This window comes from Takifugu rubripes, chromosome 6 (assembly GCF_901000725.2).
Source record: "Takifugu rubripes chromosome 6, fTakRub1.2, whole genome shotgun sequence".
In the NCBI taxonomy this organism is placed as follows: domain Eukaryota; kingdom Metazoa; phylum Chordata; class Actinopteri; order Tetraodontiformes; family Tetraodontidae; genus Takifugu; species Takifugu rubripes.
The window spans coordinates 11,035,507-11,059,739 of NC_042290.1; the positions used below are offsets into that span (position 1 = coordinate 11,035,507).

The 24,233-nt window shown below is 47.4% G+C and overlaps 2 protein-coding genes across 6 annotated transcripts; one reads left to right on the plus strand and one right to left on the minus strand.

Annotated features, from left to right (window-relative positions):
* The first annotated feature begins 225 nt into the window (after window positions 1–225).
* Window positions 226–13,925, plus strand: LOC101073291 (AP2-associated protein kinase 1-like). Of its 5 annotated transcripts, XM_029837458.1 has the most exons (21): window positions 232–814; window positions 1,208–1,434; window positions 2,405–2,523; window positions 3,663–3,771; window positions 3,841–3,983; window positions 4,051–4,172; window positions 4,379–4,460; window positions 4,591–4,723; window positions 4,832–4,935; window positions 5,137–5,219; window positions 5,303–5,466; window positions 5,825–5,946; window positions 6,027–6,353; window positions 6,428–6,567; window positions 6,642–6,850; window positions 6,935–7,024; window positions 7,183–7,278; window positions 7,369–7,476; window positions 7,641–7,811; window positions 7,980–8,087; window positions 12,195–13,925. In XM_029837458.1, exons 2-21 carry the CDS (start codon window positions 1,269–1,271, stop codon window positions 12,848–12,850), a joined length of 3,252 nt encoding a protein of 1,083 aa, XP_029693318.1. In that variant the 5' UTR covers window positions 232–814; window positions 1,208–1,268; the 3' UTR covers window positions 12,851–13,925. The 5 variants fall into 5 exon arrangements, with proteins under 5 accessions (XP_029693320.1, XP_029693318.1, XP_029693319.1 ...); XM_029837460.1 differs by having other exon boundaries at window positions 226–1,434; window positions 6,449–6,567; XM_029837459.1 differs by having other exon boundaries at window positions 236–1,434; window positions 5,306–5,466.
* An 838-nt stretch (window positions 13,926–14,763) lies between these two features.
* On the minus strand, window positions 14,764–23,215 carry LOC101073066 (anthrax toxin receptor 1-like). The gene is made up of 18 exons (XM_011604870.2): window positions 22,806–23,215; window positions 20,942–21,013; window positions 20,780–20,851; window positions 20,627–20,708; window positions 20,492–20,525; window positions 20,322–20,401; window positions 20,178–20,246; window positions 20,021–20,101; window positions 19,873–19,933; window positions 19,705–19,803; window positions 18,514–18,583; window positions 18,370–18,448; window positions 18,143–18,238; window positions 18,017–18,058; window positions 17,827–17,919; window positions 16,490–16,648; window positions 16,032–16,112; window positions 14,764–15,444 (listed from the first exon to the last, which is right to left on the minus strand). The coding sequence occupies exons 1-18, from the start codon at window positions 22,982–22,984 to the stop codon at window positions 15,097–15,099; spliced, it is 1,797 nt and encodes a 598-aa protein (XP_011603172.2). The 5' UTR covers window positions 22,985–23,215; the 3' UTR covers window positions 14,764–15,096.
* Between the last annotated feature and the right edge of the window lie 1,018 nt (window positions 23,216–24,233).

The following is a 24,233-nucleotide window of genomic DNA, read 5'->3' on the forward strand; positions in this document are numbered from 1 at the left end:
CTGCTGTAGTATGCCCCACTATTATTACTAATAATCGTAACAATAAAAATTACAGTAGTATTTAAGAAAATACCAACGCATTTTGCAGATTGAATGTTAAATGACAGTTGACAGTTACGCAAGGTACAGAACACTGTGATTATTTTGTCAAGAATGAATGACGATTCACTTACATTTAACAAATTTCCTAACTAGAAAGTCCAACAATCTTCTCCTGGTTGTACGTTTCTTTCAACTCTTATTTGCAGATAATGATGCCAAACTGCTCGGAATGGACTGACAATTAACACTGCGTATACAGTAAATGCTTTGAACGCCACAAATGACCTCATATTCGGGGGGAAGGGACGTGACCAAGAGAACTACATTACCCACAATTCCGCGCATCAACAGCAACAGCTCGGATGTTGCGATATCGCTGGCAGCCAAAGATCGCTGTGGTTGCAGAGATTAGGTGGCAGGGTTGAAACCGCTGCCTTGCGTTATGCTAGATGTGAAATTTAGCGATTCTGGCGACAGTCTCGACACACGAAGGCTGTAATTTCCCCGTCGCGTCTGCGCTTGTTTGTGCTGAATCAAGGCAGCATCGCGCTAAAGCGTTAGCTTACTAAAATAATAGCTTCAACGCAAATGGGAGCAATTAAATAGCTTGACTGGGAGCTATGTGTCATCGAACGACTCGCTTCAGTTGACCGAGGATGGGAAGATTCATTCTGCCAACGCTGACACTGAAGTTACCCGTCGGACACATCGTACTCGGAGGCATTATCTTCAGAGGATAACCTGGATAACCTTACACGAAATGTCATAGCGCGTAAGTAGCTAGCATTTAGCTAGCTTGGCAATGGCTGGACGAGATGCAGAAGTGTCCACCGTTATCAGCAGCAACAGCTAATCATGAACAGCTGGATGGATAGCTAAAGAAATACTTTCTCCGGAGATGCTTTAGCCCCCCGTGGGGTGTAATTCACTTACATAACTAGCCGCGACCGCTCTCACCAACTGGCTTGCCTTGGCAAGTAAATGGGAATTTGCCTAAAAATTTGGGTTGTCTCAACATCATCATCATCATCATCATTATCCTCCTCCTCCCCATAACAGGGAAAGACATTACTGCATGGTACTGTGCTCCAAATGGTTGGTGCACGGGTCGTTTAGGATTCCAATCTGTCCCGCATCATTGTCAGTGCAATAATTCCGTGCACAGGGAACAAGCTGTTCATCTCACATTAACGCCACGAACACTCCTCTGCCGTCGCCTCGATACCATGAGGAAGTTCTTCGATTCTCGTCGGGAGTTGGTGAGCAGTGGGCCTGGTTCTGGCGGAGGAGGCGGCAGCAGCTCCGGGTCCAGTCATGCAGGCGCTAATTTCGTCGGCAGGGGCTTCACCGTCGGGCGGCACCAGGTCACCGTTGAGGAGATCATCGCTGAAGGTGAGGAGGGTCTGCAGAGGCCAGATGAGGCATTTTGATTAGTTCCACGCATGCTGTGGTCGCCATACATTTGTGATGCATCCTGCACGCTTAATGCATTAGTCCATATGCATTAGTCACGTGAAAGAGTGTGGAAATAGCTCTTGGTTTAAAAAGAGAAGGATGGAGCTTCGTTTCTTTGTGTGGCGCAAACTGCAGTGCCTCTTCTTTCTCTGCCCTTCACTTCAAAAGTTAAATTGTGAATGTTCGAAAATTCAGAGGTCGTTGATGGAAATGGGGACCCACCAAAGAGAAAGCGGTTATTTGATTTAAAACGGGTCATTCTGGGCTTTGGCTATGGTAAAAACACATTTGATTGTTTTTTTTTTGTCACTGCACGGATATTTCCTCTCTGTAGACACTGTCAGAACATTCTTAAGTAAAGTAAAGCCATTTCAACATCACGGCAACCTCGACGCCTTGTAATTGTCATCTCAGTAATGCAAGTACAGTATTATAATTGAATAACCATGAATTTGAAAAAGAGAGATAATGCTTTAAGGCTGCACTTACTGTACATCAGCTTCCAAACACCCACCAATCCCCCAGCAGCTCATATAGATTTCATTTCCTGTAATATCTTTGTCATACTTGCCAAGACTGCAATATGACCACCTGTCACCATGACTTGACCTCATCCCATTTCATCCCAGAGCCGTGCGTCTCTTTGGTCTGAGCCGTACCAGATGGTTGGTCCTCAATGTTGGCCTCTATGTAAACCCTGCAGCAATGGCATGACTAATACATGACGCTATAAGGCTGCGCCATTTGGCCGTCGCGAACGCCCGTGTTGATGCAAGGCTGCACTTACTGTCCGTGGTTCGAAAGCCACGCGGCGTGCTGCGTCCGGCTTCATACATTTTAATTTAAAAAAAGGAATCCCGCTGGTGACGCCGTAAATATTGTTTCGGTCTCTTTTACGATCCCGCAGGTGGCTTTGCAATTGTGTTTCTTGTCCGAACAAACCAAGGGGTGCGTTGTGCCCTGAAGAGGATGTATGTCAACAACGAACACGACCTGCAGGTGTGCAAACACGAGATTCAAATAATGGTGAGTTTTTTACCCTAAATGAGCTAATGTGATGATAAAGATGATGATGATTATTGTTATTATAAACCACATGTGAAGAGCTGTGACAAAACAAGCCGTTGGTTGTGCAGGGAGGGTTCTACTTTATTTACTCATCTGGTTCTTGGGGGGGGGGCTGTTTTGATAGTATTGTCTTACAGGTTCTGCTCTCCTCCTGAGAGATCTTGTGGAATGTTGTATGAACATCAGTGCTTAAAAGGGGCACTTTGTTGTCATTGGAAAGTTGTCTTTGTCCGCCATTCTGATATCATCATCATCATCAAATAGAAGCAAATAGCATCTCCTTCAAATAAAAACTACAGAATAACTATAATAAAAATGAAAAAAAATACATTCACTAATGTGAAATGGGAAGCTGTTTGTTCAATAAACACCATAAATGAAATCCCCTTTTCCATCTTTTAAAACAATTTTAGTGGACGGTCTGTTCTGTTGCTTTGGGATGTAACTGACTAAAGTTGTCCCAGATTTTCTTTTAGCTTTTGCTGAGAACATCCAATAAATCAGGAGCCGCTGATTCCAGCATTCCTAATGGCAAATAGCGGACAAACGAGCTAGCAATGTAGCTGCAGTATGGTTATGGTTGTGGAGGAGGACTTTTAAATGAATTCTTAGTATTAGAAGAAGCTGATAGAGGGCTGCCAAACCTGGACCGCTGAGTTCTTCTTGTTTTTAACATCTCCTTGATCAAAACCACCCTTTCATCGGTCAAAACCATGAAGGAACCCTAGGTTATTTTAAAACATTTTGCTCTTTTATGCCTAGGAAACATTCAGGAAGGAAGGAAGCGGTGGTCCAATTACAGAAAAGTAGCTGAATATAAACATTGAGCAGACAAACAGCTCTGCTCCTTCTTTGAATGCAACACTTGGAGAGCTCTACTTTGCTTAAAAGATCACTGTTTGGTCCTGTTTACCATCTGAAATGCTTTTCAGGGAGCGACTGGCTTTGAGATGGCATCATCGGCTCAGAATACTGTAATAACCTCAGATCTCCCACAGCAATTTTGCTTTGCTCCCTCCGAGGAAAACCTTTGACTTTGTGTCCCACCTTTCAACGCACAGCCACATGCTAACGCTCACATCTGTGTGCCCCTGCAGAAAGACCTCGTTGGTCACAAGAACATCGTGGGTTACCTGGATTCCAGCATCACGGCTATGGGATCAAGAGATGTGTGGGAGGTTTTTATACTGATGGACTTCTGCAAAGGTGAGTAAGAAAGGCCGCATCTCATTATGGCCTAGTTAAACATCGTTTTGTATAACCTTGCTTTTCCAGGAGGTCAGGTGGTCAATTTGATGAATCAGAGGCTGCAGACGGGCTTCACGGAGGCCGAAGTGCTGCGGATCTTCTGTGACACCTGCGAGGCCGTTTCCAAGCTTCACCAGCGCAAGACGCCCATCGTGCACAGAGACCTTAAGGTGACGCGTCTGACCGCCTCGCGGATGGAGGTCCGCGCTGAAGCACTGATGTCTGGCATATCTACAGGTGGAGAACATCCTCCTGCACGACAAGGGTCATTATGTGCTGTGCGACTTCGGCAGCGCCACCAACAGGTTTCAGAACCCGCAGACTGAGGGGGTGACGGCTGTGGAGGAAGAGATCAAAAAGTGGGTGCTGCTTTTTTTCCCCCCTTTCGCCTTCCTGCTCACCAGCACTGTAACTGCAGGAGGTGACGGTGTCAGAAATAAACCACGGCCCATAAACGCATCGCCCGGCTCCCTTATGTTCCGGAATAGATGTTCCATTCTGTTGAAAATATTAGTTTAAATTGAACTAATTTATTTAGTTCTGTCCTTCCAAATGTCTCCTGCAGGTACACCACTCTGTCATATCGAGCCCCCGAGATGGTGAATCTCTACAACAACAAGATCATCACCACAAAAGCAGATATCTGGGTGAGTGAGACCCTCCTGTTGAAAATACAGCAGTACCTGGATCTGCTGTGACTTGGTGTGCTCTGGTGTTTGTTCTACCGTCCTTTACGTTTGTCTGTGTGACGGGTTCACGCCTGCTTTGCTCTCCCAGGCTCTGGGATGTTTGCTGTACAAGTTGTGCTTCTTCACACTGCCGTTTGGTGAAAGCCAGGTGGCCATCTGTGACGGCAGTTTCACCATACCAGACAACTCCCGCTACTCCTATGATCTGCACTGCCTTATGCGTGAGTTTGAACTACTTCACTTTGTGTTTTTGTTTTTTGTTTTTCAAAAAAAGAAACCCTTTTTAGATTGTAGTCTTAATGTGTTCCTGTTAATGCCTTTTTTTTTAGGATACATGTTGGAACCAGATCCAGACAAAAGGCCAGACATCTACCAGGTGTCCTATTTTGCTTTTAAACTAGCTCAGCGGACATGCCCGGTTCAGAATGTGAAGGTCAGTCACTCTCAGCACCCAAGTCAGCTGAAACAAGTGCATTTGCTTGGTTTTCTCTCGTCAGGAATTCGCACATTCTCTGACCGACCAACCAGCTGGTTGAAGCGAGAAGCGTCTGATCGTGAATGTGCTGCGACGTGCATTTGTGACATTGTGGGGGTTGTAAAAATTACACTTCTTTGCCTTTTCTCTATAATGTAGAATTCTGCTCTTCCTCTGAAACTTCCCGAGCCTGTCAAAGCGAGTGAAGCAGCAGCAGCAAAGAAGAGCCAGACGAAGCCCAGGCAAGCATTTTAAGGGCTCACTCACACTCTTGTAGTGTTTGCCATCATTAACACAAAGACCAAAATGTTCTTTTTTTGTTTAGTAGATTGACAGATCCAATTCCAACTACTGAAACTTCCATCACCCCTCGCCAGAGGCCCAAAGCGGTCCATACCCCGCCCGCTGCTGGCATCCTACCCATCCAGCCTGCTGCTCTCACCCCTCGCAAGCGAGCTAATCTCCCCGGTGGTGGAGCTCAGCCTGTGGGTACGTGCACACTTCCCCTTTATGTTGCAGGATAATGAGACCGGGCTTTTGAATGAAGATGCAAATAAAGACGGGAACCTTTATCTGCACGTTGAGTATTGCAAATCTCAACAGGAGCAGATCAAGTACGTAGGTGAAGCCTGGGACAAATTAAAGCCAGCGAACCGCAGACCTCTGACTAATTACTTTAATATCACTTATCAGCACCCAACAGATTCCGCGACCCTCTTTTCGAAATTAAATTAAAGTGTTTTAAAACTGATATGTCTTTATTTCTGCCCTGATATTCAAATTGTTCTATGCCTTTTTAAAAAAATAAAAATTGATGTATCATATATACCTAATCTAATTCCTGCAGGCGCCAGCTTGGACCTCTCTCAGCCGGCTGCAGCCTTGCAGTCGCAGAAGGTCCAACCTGCAGCTGTGCCGCTCCTGCCACAGAACAACTCTACTCAGGCTGCTGCAGCTCCACAGAAACAGGTACGGACCCAAACACACTCATTAAATTATTGTCCTCATTACAGGCTATTTAAGGTCAAGTCCTAATGTCTGTTTGACAGCCAGTGGAGCCGGCAGGGACTCCGACAGCACCCACAGTCGCGTCGCCTCCGACCAAGGCTGAGGTCCAACCACAGGCCCAGTCAGTAGCTCAGCAACAGACCACACCTCCGTCTGTGGTCGGCACCACATCACAGCAGGCGGCCCAGACTCCATCGAGCCCCGCCCCGCCTCAGCGCCCTGCGCGACGCAAGCAGCCGGGGCCAGCTCAGCAGCCCGCCGCTCAGCCTTCGCCCAGCAAGGCGCCCTCTGGGCAGCCTCCTGCACCTCTGCAGCAGCAGAGCGCTCAGCCCACCTTAGCTGACGTCAGTCAAAAAGAGGCGGAGATGGTGAGTTTCCCTTTGGTCAGCAGCCATCTGCAAACATCCCCGCAGGTCGGAGCTTTAACATCCCCTTTAAACAGACTCCTCCTGCGTCTCCCAAGACAACCAAAGGCCATCAACACCGACTGAGTGATGCTGCGGCGAGCGCTGTTGCTGGAAATGCAGCGAGCGATGGTTCAAGGCAGCCACAAGAAGCTAATGGAAACGCCGCCCACGAGCAGTAAGAGCCGTCCACACGAGAAATGCTTCAAATATAGATCCAGCCCCGTGACCTCTTGATTTTTCTACATGTAGATCTCTTCCCTCTGAACCGCGCCCCTCCCAGCCTGTTCTTCTTGATGTCGGTGATGTTGGACAGGACCAAAGCAAAGCTGGAGCCGCTCTACTAGCATCTGGCGGTGCCGCCAACGCCGCCACGCAGCCCGCGTGGAACCCGTTCGACGACGACGACTTTGCAAACCTCCCTGCAGAAGAATTCACAGCAGAGGACAGAAAACCTGCTGGTCAGGATTGTTTGTGCTCATCTCTTTCTTACAGAGTACAGATGAGTTAACGTACAGTCTGTACTGTCTGTACTGTCCTTCTAGACCGTCCCTCAGAACTACAGCACACTCCCTGCGAGGAGTTGATACCTGGCCTGCAGACCTCAAGCGTGGACAGTACACCTCAAGAAGATGGTAAAGTGCTTCCTCCTCATCCTGAATACTCTTTTACTTTTTCCTCTCCACATTTATCTCTTTAAAGATTCAAGTCCGCTTCAACAAATCTGTGCTGGTTTTATGCGTAATTGATATATTTTGTTTGAAATATAACGAAGGTGTTTCCCGTGTTCTAGTTGAAAGACCATCCACTATTGTCGATGTTGATTCTGGAAACTCCTTGTTAGTCGTGCCTGATCCTTTTGGTACTCTTGACATGCCGGATGCACACGGTAAGTTTCATTCTTTACACTCTCAATGCTTTCATTTGCAGTTCGTCCGAGTGGTTTTCCTTCACCGCTTGTTGCTCGATGCCTTTTTAGAGAAGCTGATCGAAGGGCTCAAGTCCCCAGACACGTCTTCTCTCATGCTTCCGGACCTTTTGTCTTTGTCTGATCCCTTCAGCGGTTCTGTGGAAGAGTCCGTAAAAGGTGTGAGCCTTTAAACGCATTAACTGCGTCTTCTTTGGCTGCACACAGATGCTGTAATTGAGACGCTGTAACATGGAAAATGTTTAGGGGAGGAGGTTGGATTATTGAATGGCGATCGATCTGAGATCCATGTGTCTGTTCTGGTTCCCTTCTACCCGCCTCAGACCCTCTCACCGCAGAGGACTCTCTGCTGGGCTGCTCCCTGGTCTCTGCTCCGTCCGGCCCGCTGGCTGAGAACAGCGCCAGCTGCTCCCTCTCCTCCGCTCCCACCTCAGCCGCCTCCATTCTGGATGAGTTCAGCCTGTTGTCTGGAGACTCCACTCAGCAGAAAGCAGGTGAGCAGGATAAAACTGATCAGCTTTAAAAGAAACAGGTGCTGCAGCACCTGTTCAGCTGGAAGTGAACCCTCATCTCCTTCCAAGATGGCTCCAACTGTTCACCTGTACAGGGAGTTTTTCCATCTGCAGTATTTGAGCTGTGGTGTTTGGGTTCTGCCCCTGCAGATTCATCTTTCCTGATCTCCGACTTTGAGCCCCAGCAGGCCGGTGCAGAGGTGGGCACAGAGGATGAGTTCGACCCCATCCCCGTCACAGGCCGGAAGAACTCCCAAGGTGAGTCTCTAACTTGTCTATGGTTGACAGAAGGGTCAGGCTAATAACAGGATTGGCTCCCTGCTCCATTTGAAAGCCTAAAATTAAAGGCTAAGTCCACCCCAGTCAAATGAACTGAGCCATAATGTTCTCCATCCAGTAGTTTCGCTAAGCTTTGCTGCCTCGCAAATATTTTGAGGGCTGAAGATTTCACCCATCCCCCCCCCCCCCATTGGCCTGCAAACGAGACATTAATAACTGAATTGAGTTTTTCTGTGAACATTCAAAGATATGTTTCAGCGATTAAATGGGTAAATTCTTCTCCCTGTTTCTCTCTCTGCCTCACCCTCCCCTTTCCTTACTGCTGTCTTTGCTTGTTGTGACCCCCCCTGCTCTTCTGCTCCCCTCTCCCCTTCTGTTTGCCTCCTCGTCTCGTCTCGCCCCCCCTTGTCTCTCCCGGCCAGTTTCAGGAGGCCACTCTCGTAGTAACAGTGGCGGCTCTGAATCCAGCCTGCCCAGCTTGGCGCGCTCCCTGCTGCTGGTGGACCAGCTCATCGACTTGTAGGCTCCCCTCACCCCCTCAGTAGACGCAGTAACATGGATCATAGACTGGCGTAGCATAAACAGCAATCAAGCTCTGTTGTCACCGCTCGCTTCCCGCACCCCCCCACTCTCATTCTCAGCTTTCTGTCCTCTATCATCGCCACCTTCTCCTCCGTACATATCATATTCTCTGGCCTGTCTTCACCTCTCTCATCTCTGTCCATCACTTGTTGTCCTTCTCGTCCGTCCATCTCGTGTCACTTCCTGGTTAGGAGTGACCAGTGTACTAATATCATGAAGAACCATGTCGCCTGTCAATCAGGAAATAATATTAATATCCTGTTTGTTAGAACATATTGCATTTCGTCTACTAGCAAACAATAGAATATCATTGTTGTAATGTATAATAGGCATAGTTATCAGTGGTTGTAGTTATGTTATTATGGTGCACAAGTGGATTTGTTGTCGTTTTAGCATTTTAAATTGTCCTCCCTAGATTTATTTGCACATTTAAAAAAAACAAAAAAAAAACACTGGAAATTTAAACAAGCATTCCTACAAATGAGGTCACGTTCCTTCTATAAAGGGAAACATCATCCCGTAGCCTGATTTGCACAGCAGCATGAAGCGTTGCCTATTTTCAGTCGGAACGTCCTGAACTATTTCAAAGTGATCAGAAGGGAAACGGCCCGAGAGCCAAACAGCTGTGACCGAGTGACTTAGGTGGGTTATTGTGACAAAGAAAAAGAGCAAAGCACCGTCCAATAACCCGCGAAGCGTCCTGAGCGCTCAGATTAACGGCAAAATAAAATGTCAGGTCGTTTACAGGCAACTTGACTTGGTGTCAAATGAGGACCTTTGATTTCTGAGCTTATTTTTTAAAATAAAATACACTTTAAGGCAAAGACGTAGAATATTTTGGAATTAAATGACCGTCAGTGGTTGAGCAGCGTTTATAGCAGCGTGTCACATCTGTAGAAAATGCATAAAACCATGGAAATACTTTGGAAAAACCAACGTATTGGAACCACAAAAGCAGGCGAAAGGCTCTTCACCACTAGTTTTACCATTTTAGCACTTAAACGATCAAACACGCCATTTTAAATCCGAGTATGTATCCACACCGCTGTTTTAATTCGTGCAGTCCTTCCTACATTCCTGACATGCGTTTACTCTTATTTTATATAAATATACGACACCCCTGAGGCCTCTTTTCCCATGTATATATCTAGTCATTGCCATGAAGCTTTACTTGTGGAAACCTTATTGCTTAATATGTGAAGTCTCATATATATATCTATATACAACATGTATATATAAATATAGATAAATATATGAATGGAAAATGACATTGTTCTCCTGTTAATAAATGTTAATATTAATAGAGTGATAGAGAATGAATGTAAGAAATGAATATTAGTCTATAATAAAAATATATATGATTCCTAACACCATTATCGCTGAGTAATATTGAAGAATATATCAATATTTCATTCCTGTACGTGGAACTGTATGTGGAGAGTTTTTTTTTTTTCTTGGTTCTATCTACTCGGTCATTGTCGTACATTGCAATGTATAGATGATAATCCCAGTATTTGTTCATCTTGGAGATTAGGCTGGATCCACTGTCTGTGAAAGAAAACTAAAAAAAAGCCTGTGTTGTGTATGTTAACATGGACTGATGATGGATTCTGTTTTCATTCTGAGCAGTTTCCCCTCATTTCTGTTGCGTTTCATCCCTGACTAGAACCTTTTCCCTCCTCTGTTCTGCCAGTTGTAGTGCTCACAGTTCATATCTTTAAAAAAAAAAAAAAGCATGGCAGTGTTGTTGAATGTCATGTTTCTGTGCGTTGGTGAACAGTGTTATCGAGTGTGCGTGTGCGTGCGTGCGTGCGGAGTTGGAATTGTTGGACTTTTCTTTCCCCTCCAGTAGCCTACTTGTGTTGTTGTTTGCTGCAAATATGGCGACGTGGGCAGCGTTGTCATTAAAATCTCTCCTGAAAGCACAGTCGCTCCTTCTCCCCTCTCTTGAATCCTCTCAGGAAGTCGCGGCGACGTGAGCGTGGGACACGAGTGTGGCCAGCGCGTCGGGGCTCTGTTTGTCTGCCGGAACAATTGTGATTAGATGACGTTTAAAGGGCCAGTACGCCCCGAGAGCCACCGACATGGGAGGAAAATTAAGGGAACGCTTGAATTGTTGGAGTTTGGGTGTAATTTTGGTGGACTAAATACAAGGCAGTGCTGCCAGGGACCAAAATAAAGCTAGGCATTGTTCAACACTTTTAGCCTACAAATCCACTCCCAAAGACAGGGTCAATGATTAAAATGTGAAAATGAGCAGAAAATGAAGGCGGTCTTTATTGTCACGAGCATCAAATGCTGACGCCCATAGAGGTCTAGACTGGTGCTGCGTGGGGGTGAGAGGCGTCGCACTTTTATCCTACTGCAGCAATCGGCATCAGCGTTGAGAAGGAAATCTTTCTTTCCCTAAGCAGATGCACAAGTTAGCGACGGCTCCTTGAGTTCTATCATTCTGAAGAGGTTGACAGCCCCTCAGGACGGGCGTGACAATGTCTTCTTGACTTTAGGGTTCAAGACAGCCGCTACCAACAGCAATAAATTAAGGATCCAACAATAGAAAAGCAGCTGCACAGTAGTTGAAGTGCACCAGAAGACTATAAATCACAACTCATTGGGATCAAATGTGAGTCGCTGGCATCATTAAACTCACAATAATGGATTCCAAGTCCTGCAATTGTAATGGAGGGTAGTTCAGGCTCCTGAATCCGGTTTGGATATGACAGTAGGTACTGCATGTGAACAAGTTTAGGGTCTTTTATGCTTCGAACCTATGCAACTGCAGAGCTTCTCCTGCCTGTGGCCTCCAGAGTGTTGTTGCAATTGGAAAAACAGAGCAGACAGTCAGAATTCTTCAACGTGACAGAGAAGCCCCTCATTAGTTTCCCCCATTTCTTTTCACCATGGAGGGAAGTTGTGGATTACCTGATCCTGTTTAGGTGTTTTCATGGCCCAAACGTGCGTCCGCTGTGTTGTTGTGTGCTCCTTCTATTTTTGTGATATAATTCAAGAATTAAAAGCGTTACTGAAATAAAAAAAAAGTGAAGTCAATGTGTTGAGTATTGATTTCATGATTTTGTATCTTTTATCAACAACAGACGGTTGTTGAACTGCCTGTTGATTCCATACCTTACTTGCATATACATTCGACTTGTTTTACCTTCCCTCGCCGCCAGAGGGCACCGTCGCTCTCTTTTCTGTATTAGAGTTATTATGCTTGAATAAAAGCCTGGGCTATTTCTGAGACAACCTATACTCAGTATAGATTACACTTTAGAAATATTATTTAATATATCTCAATACAACCTCTATAACTCAGGATGAACACTGGAGATATAATGTGATGATGTGCACCTCATAATTTAACTGAAATCAGTACATGGGCAGGATATCAAATGTGTGCTGTTGGTTCATTACATTTAATTGAACTAATTTGTTGTATTTTTTCAAACTGGAATGCTGTTATTTCATGTTTGTGTGACATTCCACCGTCTCTCCCACATGCAGACCTGCAGGGGGCGCTCAACGCTAATGTGCTGCGGGCTGCAGGGGCCTCGGTGCATTTCACTGGCGACAGTCCGCAGAGCAACGCTGCACGTAACAAACACATGTTGCCAACAGAGGAGCGCAGCACACAGCTTAACACAAAACCAGCTGCTTCCACCGGTCTGGATTTTCTGCCTGTCAAAGCTCCAGACAGCCCAGTCACCTCTGATGTCTTCCAGCTGGCCCCTTTTAAAACGCCAACAAAAGGCAACGGGTCCAGCGGCGCCGCCTTCTCTGCGTCCCATAAACCGAGCGAGACGTTTGATATTTTTCTGCAGGCACCATTTGGAAAGAAGCAGGAAACCACCAAAACTGTCTCCGGTATCACTCACATGTTCAAGGAGACCCAGTCCATCGAACCCTGTCAACTGGTCCCGGCGCCCTCCCCTGCCACGGCTCGGTCTCGTGACCTCCGGCCCCCTTTGGGGCAGGTAGAGACACCACTGCCCCAGCAGGCCGTGACCGTCCACCGGGTGGTGTCCAGGATCGGTCAGCAGGCTGCGGTTAGCTCCGTGGCTGTGGGGCCTCTGCATGCCTGGACCGTCGGGGGAAGAGCCCTGGAAGACCCGTTTACTGCTGCGCCGTTTCAGCCCAGGTCCTCGCACCAGAAACCTTGATGCAGTCTGACAAAATACTTGTTTTTATGCCCAGAGCCAAAGTATGATGAAGTGCAGTGTTAGCCAGGTGCTTAGTAATAGTCTGGCGTGGTCATTTTCTAATACGTTGCTTCCAAAAAAACCACCAACGGGTTTGAAAAGCAAGCAAGATTTGACTGAAATGTAAACTTTAAGCTTCAATTTAAAGAGATCCTATGTTGTTGAGGTCACAAGGGACCTGACTGCACCTCTGTGGTGGGAATGCTTGCAGGACTAAGATGGTTAAATGACCGTTATTTAGCTTTAAAGTTCTACCTCAGTTATGAGAACGCAACAACTCTGTTCTCCTCAAAAAAAACTGCCTAAAGTTGAGTGTACCTGACCACCATTAGCATGATGATACTGAAAAGGACACTTTTAGGATTGTGTCCTGCTTGTGTTCTATTGGAAGAGCAATTTTTCTTTTTGAGCTATAGCGTAAACCACCGACAGGGGGCGATAAAGTTCGATAACGGTTTTATTTTGTGGATTTTATCCAAAAAAAGGGACAGCTTTTTAAAAAAAGAGGCATTATAGAAAGCATTCCATTCATCCTATTTAAAAGCAAATTATGGTTTGAGTTAAATATGTCTGTATTGTTTTAAATGTACCAATCGCACACAGGTCGTGCCTTTAATATCTGTTGCATCATCGCCCACATCTGATTCTGAGAAATTATTGCAAAATGTGACGTATTTTACAAAATACTTTCAGAAAAGAATACTTTCAGAAAAGAGTCATGCATCGTTTTCCACGTCAAACTCCACTACAGATAATTCCATTCATTCAAATGTTGCTGACTCTTATTTTTAAATCGCTTTATGTTTTCTTGAATTTAAATGATGCGTATCACAAAAGCAGTGCTGAGGAGAGGGGAAAAAAGCAGCTTTTTAGTATTTCAAAGTGTATTTATCTCATTTTGCTTCGTACTCTGGCACAGACTGGATTTTTGTAAACCTGGCTGCCTTTCCTATCAGTGTTATGTTGTATTATCCAGCTAACGGCGTGTAAAGCATTAAAAATGTAAACTTTTAATAAAGGAACCTAGACATTGTGACATTTTGGTCCTTTCTTTGGAGTGTTTCCGCTATGCTTGATGATCTCGGTCTCATCCCAATAAAAAAAGCAGTTCAGAGGAGGCGAAGACATTTACAGCAGCAACTTTCCACTAAGATTCCGATTGCACTGGTTTTACTTACTGAAGGTTGTGCAGATTTAGGAGCTTACGGGAGAAAATGGTGGTGGGGAGGCAATAAAAGCACAATTTGGCCTGGGCTGTAATCCAGCTCAACATACTTTACAACTTTAAACTCCAGGAAAAGTCACTCTGTCTTTTCCTTCTGTGATATGTGATCATATACAAGCTGGATTTTTTTTTTTTTTACATGCACGTGGAATAAAATCAAGTATTTGGGGGCCAAATTACGGCAGAGCTGCAAAAATCCCTCGCACCAGCGTTTATTTATGACAGACCGTGAAACGACTGAAGTCCAAATGAGCTCTGAATCCCTCACATCTGTGTTGTTGGTTTGTTAAAATCTTTCATTGGCTTCGTCGGCCGTTGCTGCCCACCGAGTGTTCGATTGTAAAAATGCTCCCGCGGCGGCTGCGTGGCATCGCGCGCGTCTGGGCTTTATTGTTGGCTTTCTCTGACACGCCCCTGTGAGCCCACGCACGGCTGCAGCAGCCTGCCAGTTTCCAGGAAACACGCGTGGAAAATAAATGACATATATGCTGGTTGGACGCCTCCAGCATCAACCCTCCCTCTGTTTACTGTCACCCATCCATGAGCTGGAGGCTTTCTTCACTAGTTCACTCATTGATGGCCTAATTTTGGCCTCTTTTTCACTCACTATGCCGTCAAAACTGACCAAACTCCACATTGACACATTTTGCTCTGTGATTGAATGTTTATTCACAATATCTACAACTTACACATTTAAAACAGGGACGCGTTTGTTCTGCCCGACTCCTGTTTTAATTTGATTGCATTGATTTATTTATATCAGGCAAAAGGCTAAAATAATAATAAAAAAAAAAAAAGCTCCATTAATATTTCATAGCCAAAGCTGGATTCTGTGGTCGGAGGTGCGGGCAGATTGTGTTTGGCCGCTTGTCCCTTCATCATTTCCAAGAAGGTCCCTTAATCATTTCCAAGAAGGTCCCTTAATCGTTTCCATCCTGAGCGTAGCTCCTCCCCCTCAACTGGCCGGTCGTCATCAGGGGGTCTAGTTGTTGGGGCGCGGAGGTGGACGGGACGGAGGAGGCGCTCTGCACGGGGGTGGGGCCTGAGGTGGAGGGGGCAGAGAGCCGCTCGGAGATGGGGGCGCCAAAAACAGGTCGGCGTCGGGATGCTGGGTGTAGACCGGGAGGGTGGAGGAGGACGAGGGGGACAGGGATGGAAGAGGAGGGAGCCTGGAAGTCGGGGAAGGGGGCAACTGGAAGAGGTTGTTGTCGTCTGAGGGGCGGCGCTGGTAGCTGTGGGGCAAGGTGTAGATGGGCGTGGAGGGATGCCTGTAGACCGGGTAGTGGGTGACGGGGTGGGACCTGCTGCGGGTGAAGTTTATGCACTTTCCCTGAAATGCAGGAAAAGAATGATTTCCCCTGAATGTCACAGAAAAATGAAAGGTGATTAAAGCCCAGTGTTTGTTTCTTCAGGTCCGCTCCGTAGTTGCGACATAATTATCGTGGAAGCTGATTTTTAAACAAAGCAGCGCCGTCACGGGAAAATAAACGCCACTCTTCCCCTTCGGAACGCTGGAGATGGCGGTTGCCTTCCTGCTTCTGCACGAAACGTCAATCAAGAGAAGCGAGAAGCAGAAAATGTCAGCGATAGCTCAGCAAACCCTAAAGTTGCTCCTCCACCCCGGAGGAGAGAGAGACGTACGACCCCCCCCCCCCCTTACGGATGGAAAGAGGAAATTCCTCTGGTGGCGTCATGGAAGAAAAACAGCATTCCTGCCAGCCCGAGCGGAGCTGGAAGACGCAGGCAGCATCTACTCCTAACGACTTCTGCAGACAGCTCGGCTGCAGGTTTCACAGCCTCCCGCTCACCGGCAGCCGGGCGGCTTCAATTCCCAAAGGTCCTAACTCAAACCTCCTTAAAGCACCCTTGACCAGGCATCCCTGAATAATGGCCGGGTGGATTTTGATGCTTTCTCACCTTATCTCCAGGTAGGGGTCGCATGACGGACACTCTGTCGTACCCTTTTCTCAGGAAGACGCACAAAGCGTCCAGCTTCCCCTGCACGGAGACGGTCGGAGAGGGAGGGACAAATAAAAAAAAACAAAACGTGTGTTATCTCTGGAAACTCACTCTGGAGAGCAAAAGCATTCCTTCAAACCGACGGAGTTAACGAAGTAGCCCAGCTTTTTATGCTCCAGATGTCGGGCTTGCATCCCTTATACCAAGCTTCAGATGATAAACAAAGAACACAACTAGTCAGGAAAAAGCAGTCGCTCAAACAAATTCCTCATCCGTGGGTCAGCCGAGTTCATGTCTGGTTTTTATTACGGCGCATTCTGCTGACTAAACCATTAAGAAACTAATTATATTAACCATTTCCTGGACACACGGACAGGAAAAATGATTTTTCTTTTTGGAGACGCCGATGGACCCACCTTGATGGGGGAGTACCACTTCTGGGAGCGCGCAGATTTGTGCATGGTGTGGTAAAGCCTTGGCGGATCGTCCTCCTCCGTGGGCATCACAACTCGAGCGTTTTTAGCTTTCTCCAGTTTGGCTCCTTCTTCGGTCGAGCCTTTATCTCCCCACCGGACCTGGACAGAGAGGGACGCATCCAGGACAGACAGATACGCTCAGTTGAGGCTGAAATAGAATAAAGGATGTGAACAGGCCGAAGCGGTCTGTGTTTATAAGCAGGTTTCAGCAGTCGAGCGCCCGGAGGTGCCTGGGGAACGTCTCTCTGGAACCCTCTGAACAGGTGATGATTTACGCTGGAGCCGTTAGCCTTGGGTGGCTAATCGCTGCACTGTTGCAACATCTGTGACACAACATGTACAGCACATCCACATCTGGATTTGATGGCTCAATCTGCTGTTACACGCCGCTGGTGCAGATGTTTTGGAAAATCAAAAAAACGTGTTGACGTCGGCGTCTTTGACGTCTGATCATGTGTGATTTCCCGCTGTCAGAGGTGACGCGGGCTTTTTTTAAAGTCCTGACCTGGATCTCGGGTGTCGCTGACCTTTATCTCATTAAGGATTCTCTCCTTTCTTCCTCACTTCAGCCTCTGAACCTGAAAACCCTCACAGGAGTCCACTGATTCCTTTTTTTCCCCCTTTCACACATTAACCAAAGACGTCCCCCAGAGGGCCCATTCAAGCCCGGGCAAATCGTGCACGTCATCTCCAGTTGCTCTCAATGATTTGCTCTCGCCGAACATCTGGATGCAGCCTAAAAAGCCTTCACAAGTCTCCCCAAAACTAGTCTCAACCACAAAATGTGTGTTCCAGTGTGAGAAGTGCCCGCTCAGCATTTTTTTTTTTTTTAAAGAGCAGCTCACATCCTGTTATACTTCTTCTTCGACCCTCTGACAGCCACTGGCCTGTTTCCACTGCCATCCTTCAACTTCGAAATATGAACATTCTAAAGAAAGAGGTCTTCCACGTGCACTGTGCACGTTTCCCTGCTATTTGGCACGCGCTGCCGGTCCTTAGAGGTCTGGCTTTGCTCACTTATCATGGGATTTAGTGCTGATGCATTTGTTTGCCATTAATACTAATAAGAGAAGCGATTATCGTTATCAATATGTTGCTTTTCCCCGATCATCAATCATCTTGAGATGATCGCCAAAGCTTGCCGTGAGTCACGTTGGAGATATTTTCCCCGAATGTGAGTTATCGTCTGTCGTGCGGCGGTCTGATCTGCAACGCTCAGCGGTTCATGGTGAGATAAGAGTGGGTGGGGTGGGGGAGGAAAGGAAGGTGCTCTCTACCTCCATCCTCTTGATGCCTCCAACTCCACGTCCCCCGTAGTACGAGGCGTCCACCGTGGGCCACTTCTTCTTGGGGAGACCCTCTTCGTCGTCCTGAGGAGGAGGAGAAGAAGCCGGAATGAGGCCGCAGACGTGTGGACAGCTGCGAAATGAGGTTTATGAGGTCACGTTTTAGAGGGAAGCCACTTACAGAGATGTCCTCCACCACTGGAGGGGGTGGCTCGTGGATGACCTGCAGACAGAAGAGGGTAAACAAGCAGTTAGGCGGGACGAGTCCACCTCCACAGCAGGTTCTGATCCAAGATGGCTGCCGTACCACGGTGCAGCAGAGAGGCCAGAACCACCACAGCAGGACAAGCGTGAGCAGGAGCATCAGGATGAGCAGAGCAATGGCCACAAACGTCCCGTCGGACTACAAGGACAGAGAGACAGCATTGACCAGGTGGTGTGTTTAGGCCCCGCCTCTCCTCTGCCCTCCGGCGCCATCGTGAGCAGACCTCCGTATCTCACGTGATGCCTCTCGGTGTGAACTTCCATACTCACACATGCGACGGCTTTGATGGTGACGGAGCTCGATATGAAGCTCAGGCCGTTATTCATGCTGACGTGCAGTGTGGCCGACCTGCGAGGAGAAGGAGTCAGACGACAGGTAGCGTCTCCCGTGTGTGGGAGGAGCCAAATACTCACGTTCCTTCCTTCTCCAGGACCGGAGCTGGACACAGGAGGTACGTGTCTCTCACCACCAGGGGGCGTTTCACTGTGGAGACAGAACCGAGTCCAATCAAACAGAAACGGCCCTGAAACAACGTTCGCGTCGACGTCATCCTGGAACTATCCGAGCTCCAGGGCTCGTTTTTGTTGCTGTGGAATTGAAGCAAATGTGAGAAGGACTCTGCGTGCAAAGACGCCACTGATGAGGTCCACATTCCTCTCCAGACATCTGAGAAGCGTTGAGCGTTAAACCAGCTGATCGGAGGCACGCAGAGACGCCGTCGATGGCTGTCGGAGGAGGACGCGGACCTAAGTCAGCGAGAACCACATCTGCAAGTCGCCAAAACAAACTTGGCCGGAGCTCTGAAACGGTCTAGAATCGAAAAAGTTGCTATTCTTCATTCCTGTCCAGTTGGATTAGCCTGGCGGGGTGTTTTGTGGGATCTGCATACCTGCGACACGTGCACATCTGAGGATAGATCTTTATTTTAGGTGATGTGACGTTAAGCTCTTCTCGGGCGTCTGGGGGTTTGTTTTCTTCACACAGCTGTGCTTTTTTAAAAAAAAAAAAAAAAAATCTCCCAGAAATCCTCTGCAAACCCACAATTTTGCTAAGTTTTATTGAGAAGGTCACAGCAGGCGGGATCATATTTAACCTCAAGACCCGAGAGCGACTCGGCTTCCTGTCTGAGTTTTGGTATGAACATAAATTTCACCCCATCATACTGACCTGTTCCTTTCACCTTAATTTACAACCTTTCTGCATATTCTGCTAATCTGTTCATGCTTGAGTCAACAACACCAGACTACATTACCCAGAATACCCCCCCCTCCTTTTTTAAAAAGTTTGTATGATGGGTGGAAAAAGCCGTGCATCATCCGTCTTCAGTTATGTCAGTGTTGGGAACTGGTTTCAACATTTCGACCTCCAGCCGACCATAAAAGACCATTAATCCTTCATCCAGCTCCGACCTCGGCCGGTTTGGGTTTCTTTAGTTGCACATGTTCCATTTTTTACAGCGGACTTTTGTGTATTTTCAGACTCTGGTGAGCGGAGAGATGCTAAAGACCTGCGTCGGGGTGATTTTACAGTATTATTTACATGAAAGTGCAGCATAAACTGAATAAAAACGGAGGAAACGACGTCCCGGCTGAGCGTGTACTTACTCGACGTGACCGTGTCGTTAACGCGAAAGCTGCAGAGAACCTTCTGGACATCTCTGGCATGGAGGAACCCGTTCCCTTTGACCACCACCTGGAAGGATTCTGAAGCACGTGTCGGTTGTCAGAGTAAAGCACGGTGGGAACCGGCTCTGCACGTCTCACGTCTGTTACCTCCTTCACAGATGCTGGAGGGCTCCACCGCCAGGATCTCGATACAGGATCTCTTCAGGATCTGAGCATGAACAGATGAAAATATCCACCTACGTTAGATGGCAACCTGAGGAGTCAGTGGGAAAATCCATCCGCACGCGTTCCGTACCGAGTCGATGACGCCCTGCAGGGCCTCGAAACCGTCGTGGACCGGAAAGACGTGCTCCTTGCTGTCCGCTATGGTCGAGAGCTGCAGAGAGACACAGTGATGTCACGGTTTGGACCTTCAATCGTTCGGATCCCCGATGAACCTTCGACCGGGTCACCTGTGTTTCGTCGAAGTCCTTCAACCCCACGCAGTAAACGGTGGCGCCCAACTGGCGAGCGCGGCCAGCCTGCGGAATCAAAGAACCCTGGGTTAGTATTCAGGGACGGTCATGGGAATCTTTACGGGCGCTGGTTCTGGTCACCTCTCTTTGGGCCATATCGAACTGGTTCTCCCTCAGCTCCCCGTCGGTCAGGGCGATGATGACGCTCGCTGCCCGGTAACCTGCCGGTCAGAACAGTCACACGTGTTGAACGCGGCGTTGGCCACCGGCGTCGCCGCGTTACGGCTTCACAAGGTGACGGGTTCACTCACTGTCTCCGGTGGCGTAGTAGATCTGCTCACTGGCCTGGGGGGGGGGAGTTTCAGAGACATCAGTGGCTGTCAAACCCCAACGATCCGCATCTTTAACAGTGACCAGGAGAGCGGGTTCCCGGACGGATTCCTTACCCTCTGAAATCCTCGGTCCATGTTGGTGTCTCCTCCCGGCTGCACCATCCGCAGCTCCTCCAGCCCCGCCCGGATCTTGTCTCTGCGCGTGCAAACCAACATCACAACCAGACAAAACACAACAGCGAAGGGCTCGGGTGAGCGAGGCGGTACCTGTCCTCTGTCAGCGCCATCAGAGTCCGTCCCTCTGATGAGAAGACGATAAACGACATCCGCATTTGAGGACTAGATGGAAGACGAGACACAAAAGGGTGAAGGCGTTAAAAAAAAAAACACCTTTTCACCTTCAGATGAGATGTTTCCACTTGGAATTACCTGATGAACTTGTGAGCCAGGTGGTGAACAAAGTAAAATATCTCATTCCAGTAATGTTGGACGCTGCCAGACCTGAGGAGCAGATTCACAGGAGACGCGCTTTTAATTAAAGGAAAGTCTCCGGGCCAGAACCTTCCGAGGCGCTCTGGGCCCGGTCCAGCGTGACCATCCCAGTGACGACTGGATTCTTCTTTTGTTTCATAACCACATATTTGCACCATGACCGGAGCTGCAGTTTTATGCAGCCTTGCATATCTTGTTGACAATGATCGATGATCCCCCCCAGAGGTTAATTCTCTTCCCTCCGATTCCCATAATTCCTCCCAGTTGATCTTGTTGTTTGATGGCCTCCCTCTTGGTTCTGTGCTGTCAGGCCGGGCTCATCCTGACTCAGATTTTCCACGACCACCATTTTCTGCCTCTTTTGCCGGCTCACGTCCAGCTGTTAGAGATGCATCCACCCGTTTGGCTGCTTCTCTGGACTTGGGCGGAGTCCAGACGCTCTTGGATCTGATTTTAACCTCCCTTTAAGGCTTGACGGCAGACATATGGGAGCCTGGCGTTACCGGGGAGGGTGAACGGGTGATTTAGGACCCTGCAACCTGCTCCAGTTGGGGAAATCATCCGTGAATATCAACTTATCACTGAAATACCTTTTCTTGAAGACATCCAATTCATAATCTAAAAGATTTATTTCTAGAACCTTTAGAAATGAGTCAGTTTTGTAGTAAACAGTTATCAAACAGATTCTCTGTTTCTAATGAATCAGCCTGAAGTTTAGCCAGTTTTTTTCTTCCTCCAGTTTCCAGTTTTCCACTCATTCTTCTGCGGTTTCACAGATCACACTTGCGCGCAGATCCGCCACGTTATTTTTCCGGGTTCCCTCCACATCAGGTCCTTATTCTAGAAGAACCACTGCTGCCGCAACAAAACAATAATATCAAGATCATCAGGTATTTCAGCGCCGTTAAGTGTCGGGAAGTGAAGATATTGACAGTAAAATATACAACAGCCTCCTCCGCTCTTCTCTTCTTCTCCTCCCTTATGTTTTCGTTCATCCTGTGATGTGACTCCCACCGCGCAGGCTGCCAGAACCTCTGGATATCTGGAACATCTGGCTCTAATGGAGAAATGGTTGTGCTGGGGCTGCAGTCGCGAGCGCTCTACTGTGGATGTGGGTCAGGTCAACGCCGCCGCAATTTGACGGCAGCCGTTGTTGTCGTTGACCTCAGGCTGGCTGTTCTGCACCAGGCTTACCCCCCCCCCCCCCAATAAAATAAACATGTGGTCTTCTCAGGGCTTTTATCTGCGCTCCATGACAGGTTCATGGTCAGCTGCGCTCATGGGATATTTAACCGTCTGTAAATCTGCTCCTTTATAGGCAGAACTGGAGGACTCACCCTGCCTAAACACATAAAAATAAATAAATAAAACAGAACAGACTATTTTGCTCTCATTTTACATAACTTGTGTTATTCAGCCATTTATACTTTTAACCTTCTCGTCCTAAAATACTGAATTATGGAGGAGCTACAGACACACTTACAAGGAATGATTATAAACCTTTATTGTGAGTCAGCAGTTTGAGTTTCAGTGGTTGTGAATAAATAAACAAGTAAATGAGTGAAAGGTTCAGGTTTTCAGACACTCATGTTGGTGCTCGTGCACATATTTAACACGCAAAAGCCTCAAAAAAAAAAAAAAAATCTGGTCCCTATAAAGGTCCAGCTCATTTTTTCCCATGCAGATGCAGCACAATAAGCTTTCTTCTCTGCGTGCACGTGTTTATTTGAGCTCAAAACAGCCCAAATAAGAAGAGTCATGCACTGACTGACTGTAGTCCAGTAAAAATCTGAGCACTTACTTGTCCAGAACAAAGTACAGGTCAAATCCTCCATAGCAGGATGAGCCTGCGCCCCTGCTGTCCTGGTTCTGTCCCGCACCGCCGGCCACCAGGGCCATCACCACAATGCTCACTTCCACGCCGAGCAGGACCTGCCTGCAGCAGCACCGGGACATCACTCCCGGTTTAGGTGGAAGCATCAGCTCAACGACAGCGAAGGGTCAGGTCAAATGGTCTCCAGCGGAGGTGCTTGTCCCCGTCCCCCCTCTCACAGCTGACTGCTGGAGTCAGCCATGCTGTGCAGAGCGGTCTCCAAGGTCTTTGTGAGACATCTCAGAGCAGAAGATGCATGAGGACTGAGGAGGAGTGAAGCTGGTGGGTCTTCCTCAGTCTCCAGCACACTTGGTTCCCCGTGTCAAATCTGCAGAACTGGACAGAAAAGCCTTTGTGTGTGTGTGTGTGTGTGTGTGTATGTGTGTGTGTGTGTGTATAGATCGACTTTTTCTTCATGACGTTTTAGAAAAATAATTTTCTTTGAAAAACTTTTTACCTCTTCTCGAATTTCTTGGAGGGTCATCTTCAGTTTTATATTCTTGCCTGCTAGCGCCACCCAGTGGTAACTATATAAAATTACTGGCTGGAACGTTAGAGGATCCTTTTGATTCTTTTATCAATTCCATCACTAGAAATAAGCGCTTTCCCCTTGCATGCATTAGAAGACATTTGCATTATTCACCACTTTATTTGACAGTGTTAACGATGTTAAAGTTCATTAATCCCACCATAAGCGTGGTTTCAAGAGAATATGAAGCGTTTGTACTGGTGTTAATTAAGGTGATTGTGTCAGACAAATCTTTCAGATGCACCAGATACCTGAGTTCCAGTGCCACGCATTTAAACAAATGTGCACGGCAAGCACTCATATTTCATTGTTCATTTTCTACTGTAACCTATTCTGTTCAGTGACTCAGAGACTCAGTTAAAATCAGTTTAATTCTGGCCATTTAGGGCTGGCGAGTCTCTTTCCTACATGCTGACGAAATGGAAGGCAATCCTGGTGTTTTCAGTTTTCAGTGGTCCTGAAATTGGGGCGGGGCGGGGGGGATACAGATGTTTGCACATGTGGCTTCACAAGCGTGGCGACACCGTGTAATTTCCTTTATGGCCGGCAGGGGGAGACATATACCCACCATCCGGTAAGTAACGCCTTCATCCGGCGCTTCACCGACCGAAGGTTTCAATGGATTGGCCTCTTTTTTCCTCACATCTCATTGGCTTCATGCCCTGTCAGCCCCCTGTGATCTTCTGTTTCATTTAAAAGAACAACAAACAAAGTGTCAGTTGGACCTTTCACCCACAAATGAGACAGGCTTGACCTTTGTCCTCAGTGTCAGTGTAAAACAGCTCAAGAGGCCTAATGTTGTCCTCTCATCTTAGTTTTGTAACTGT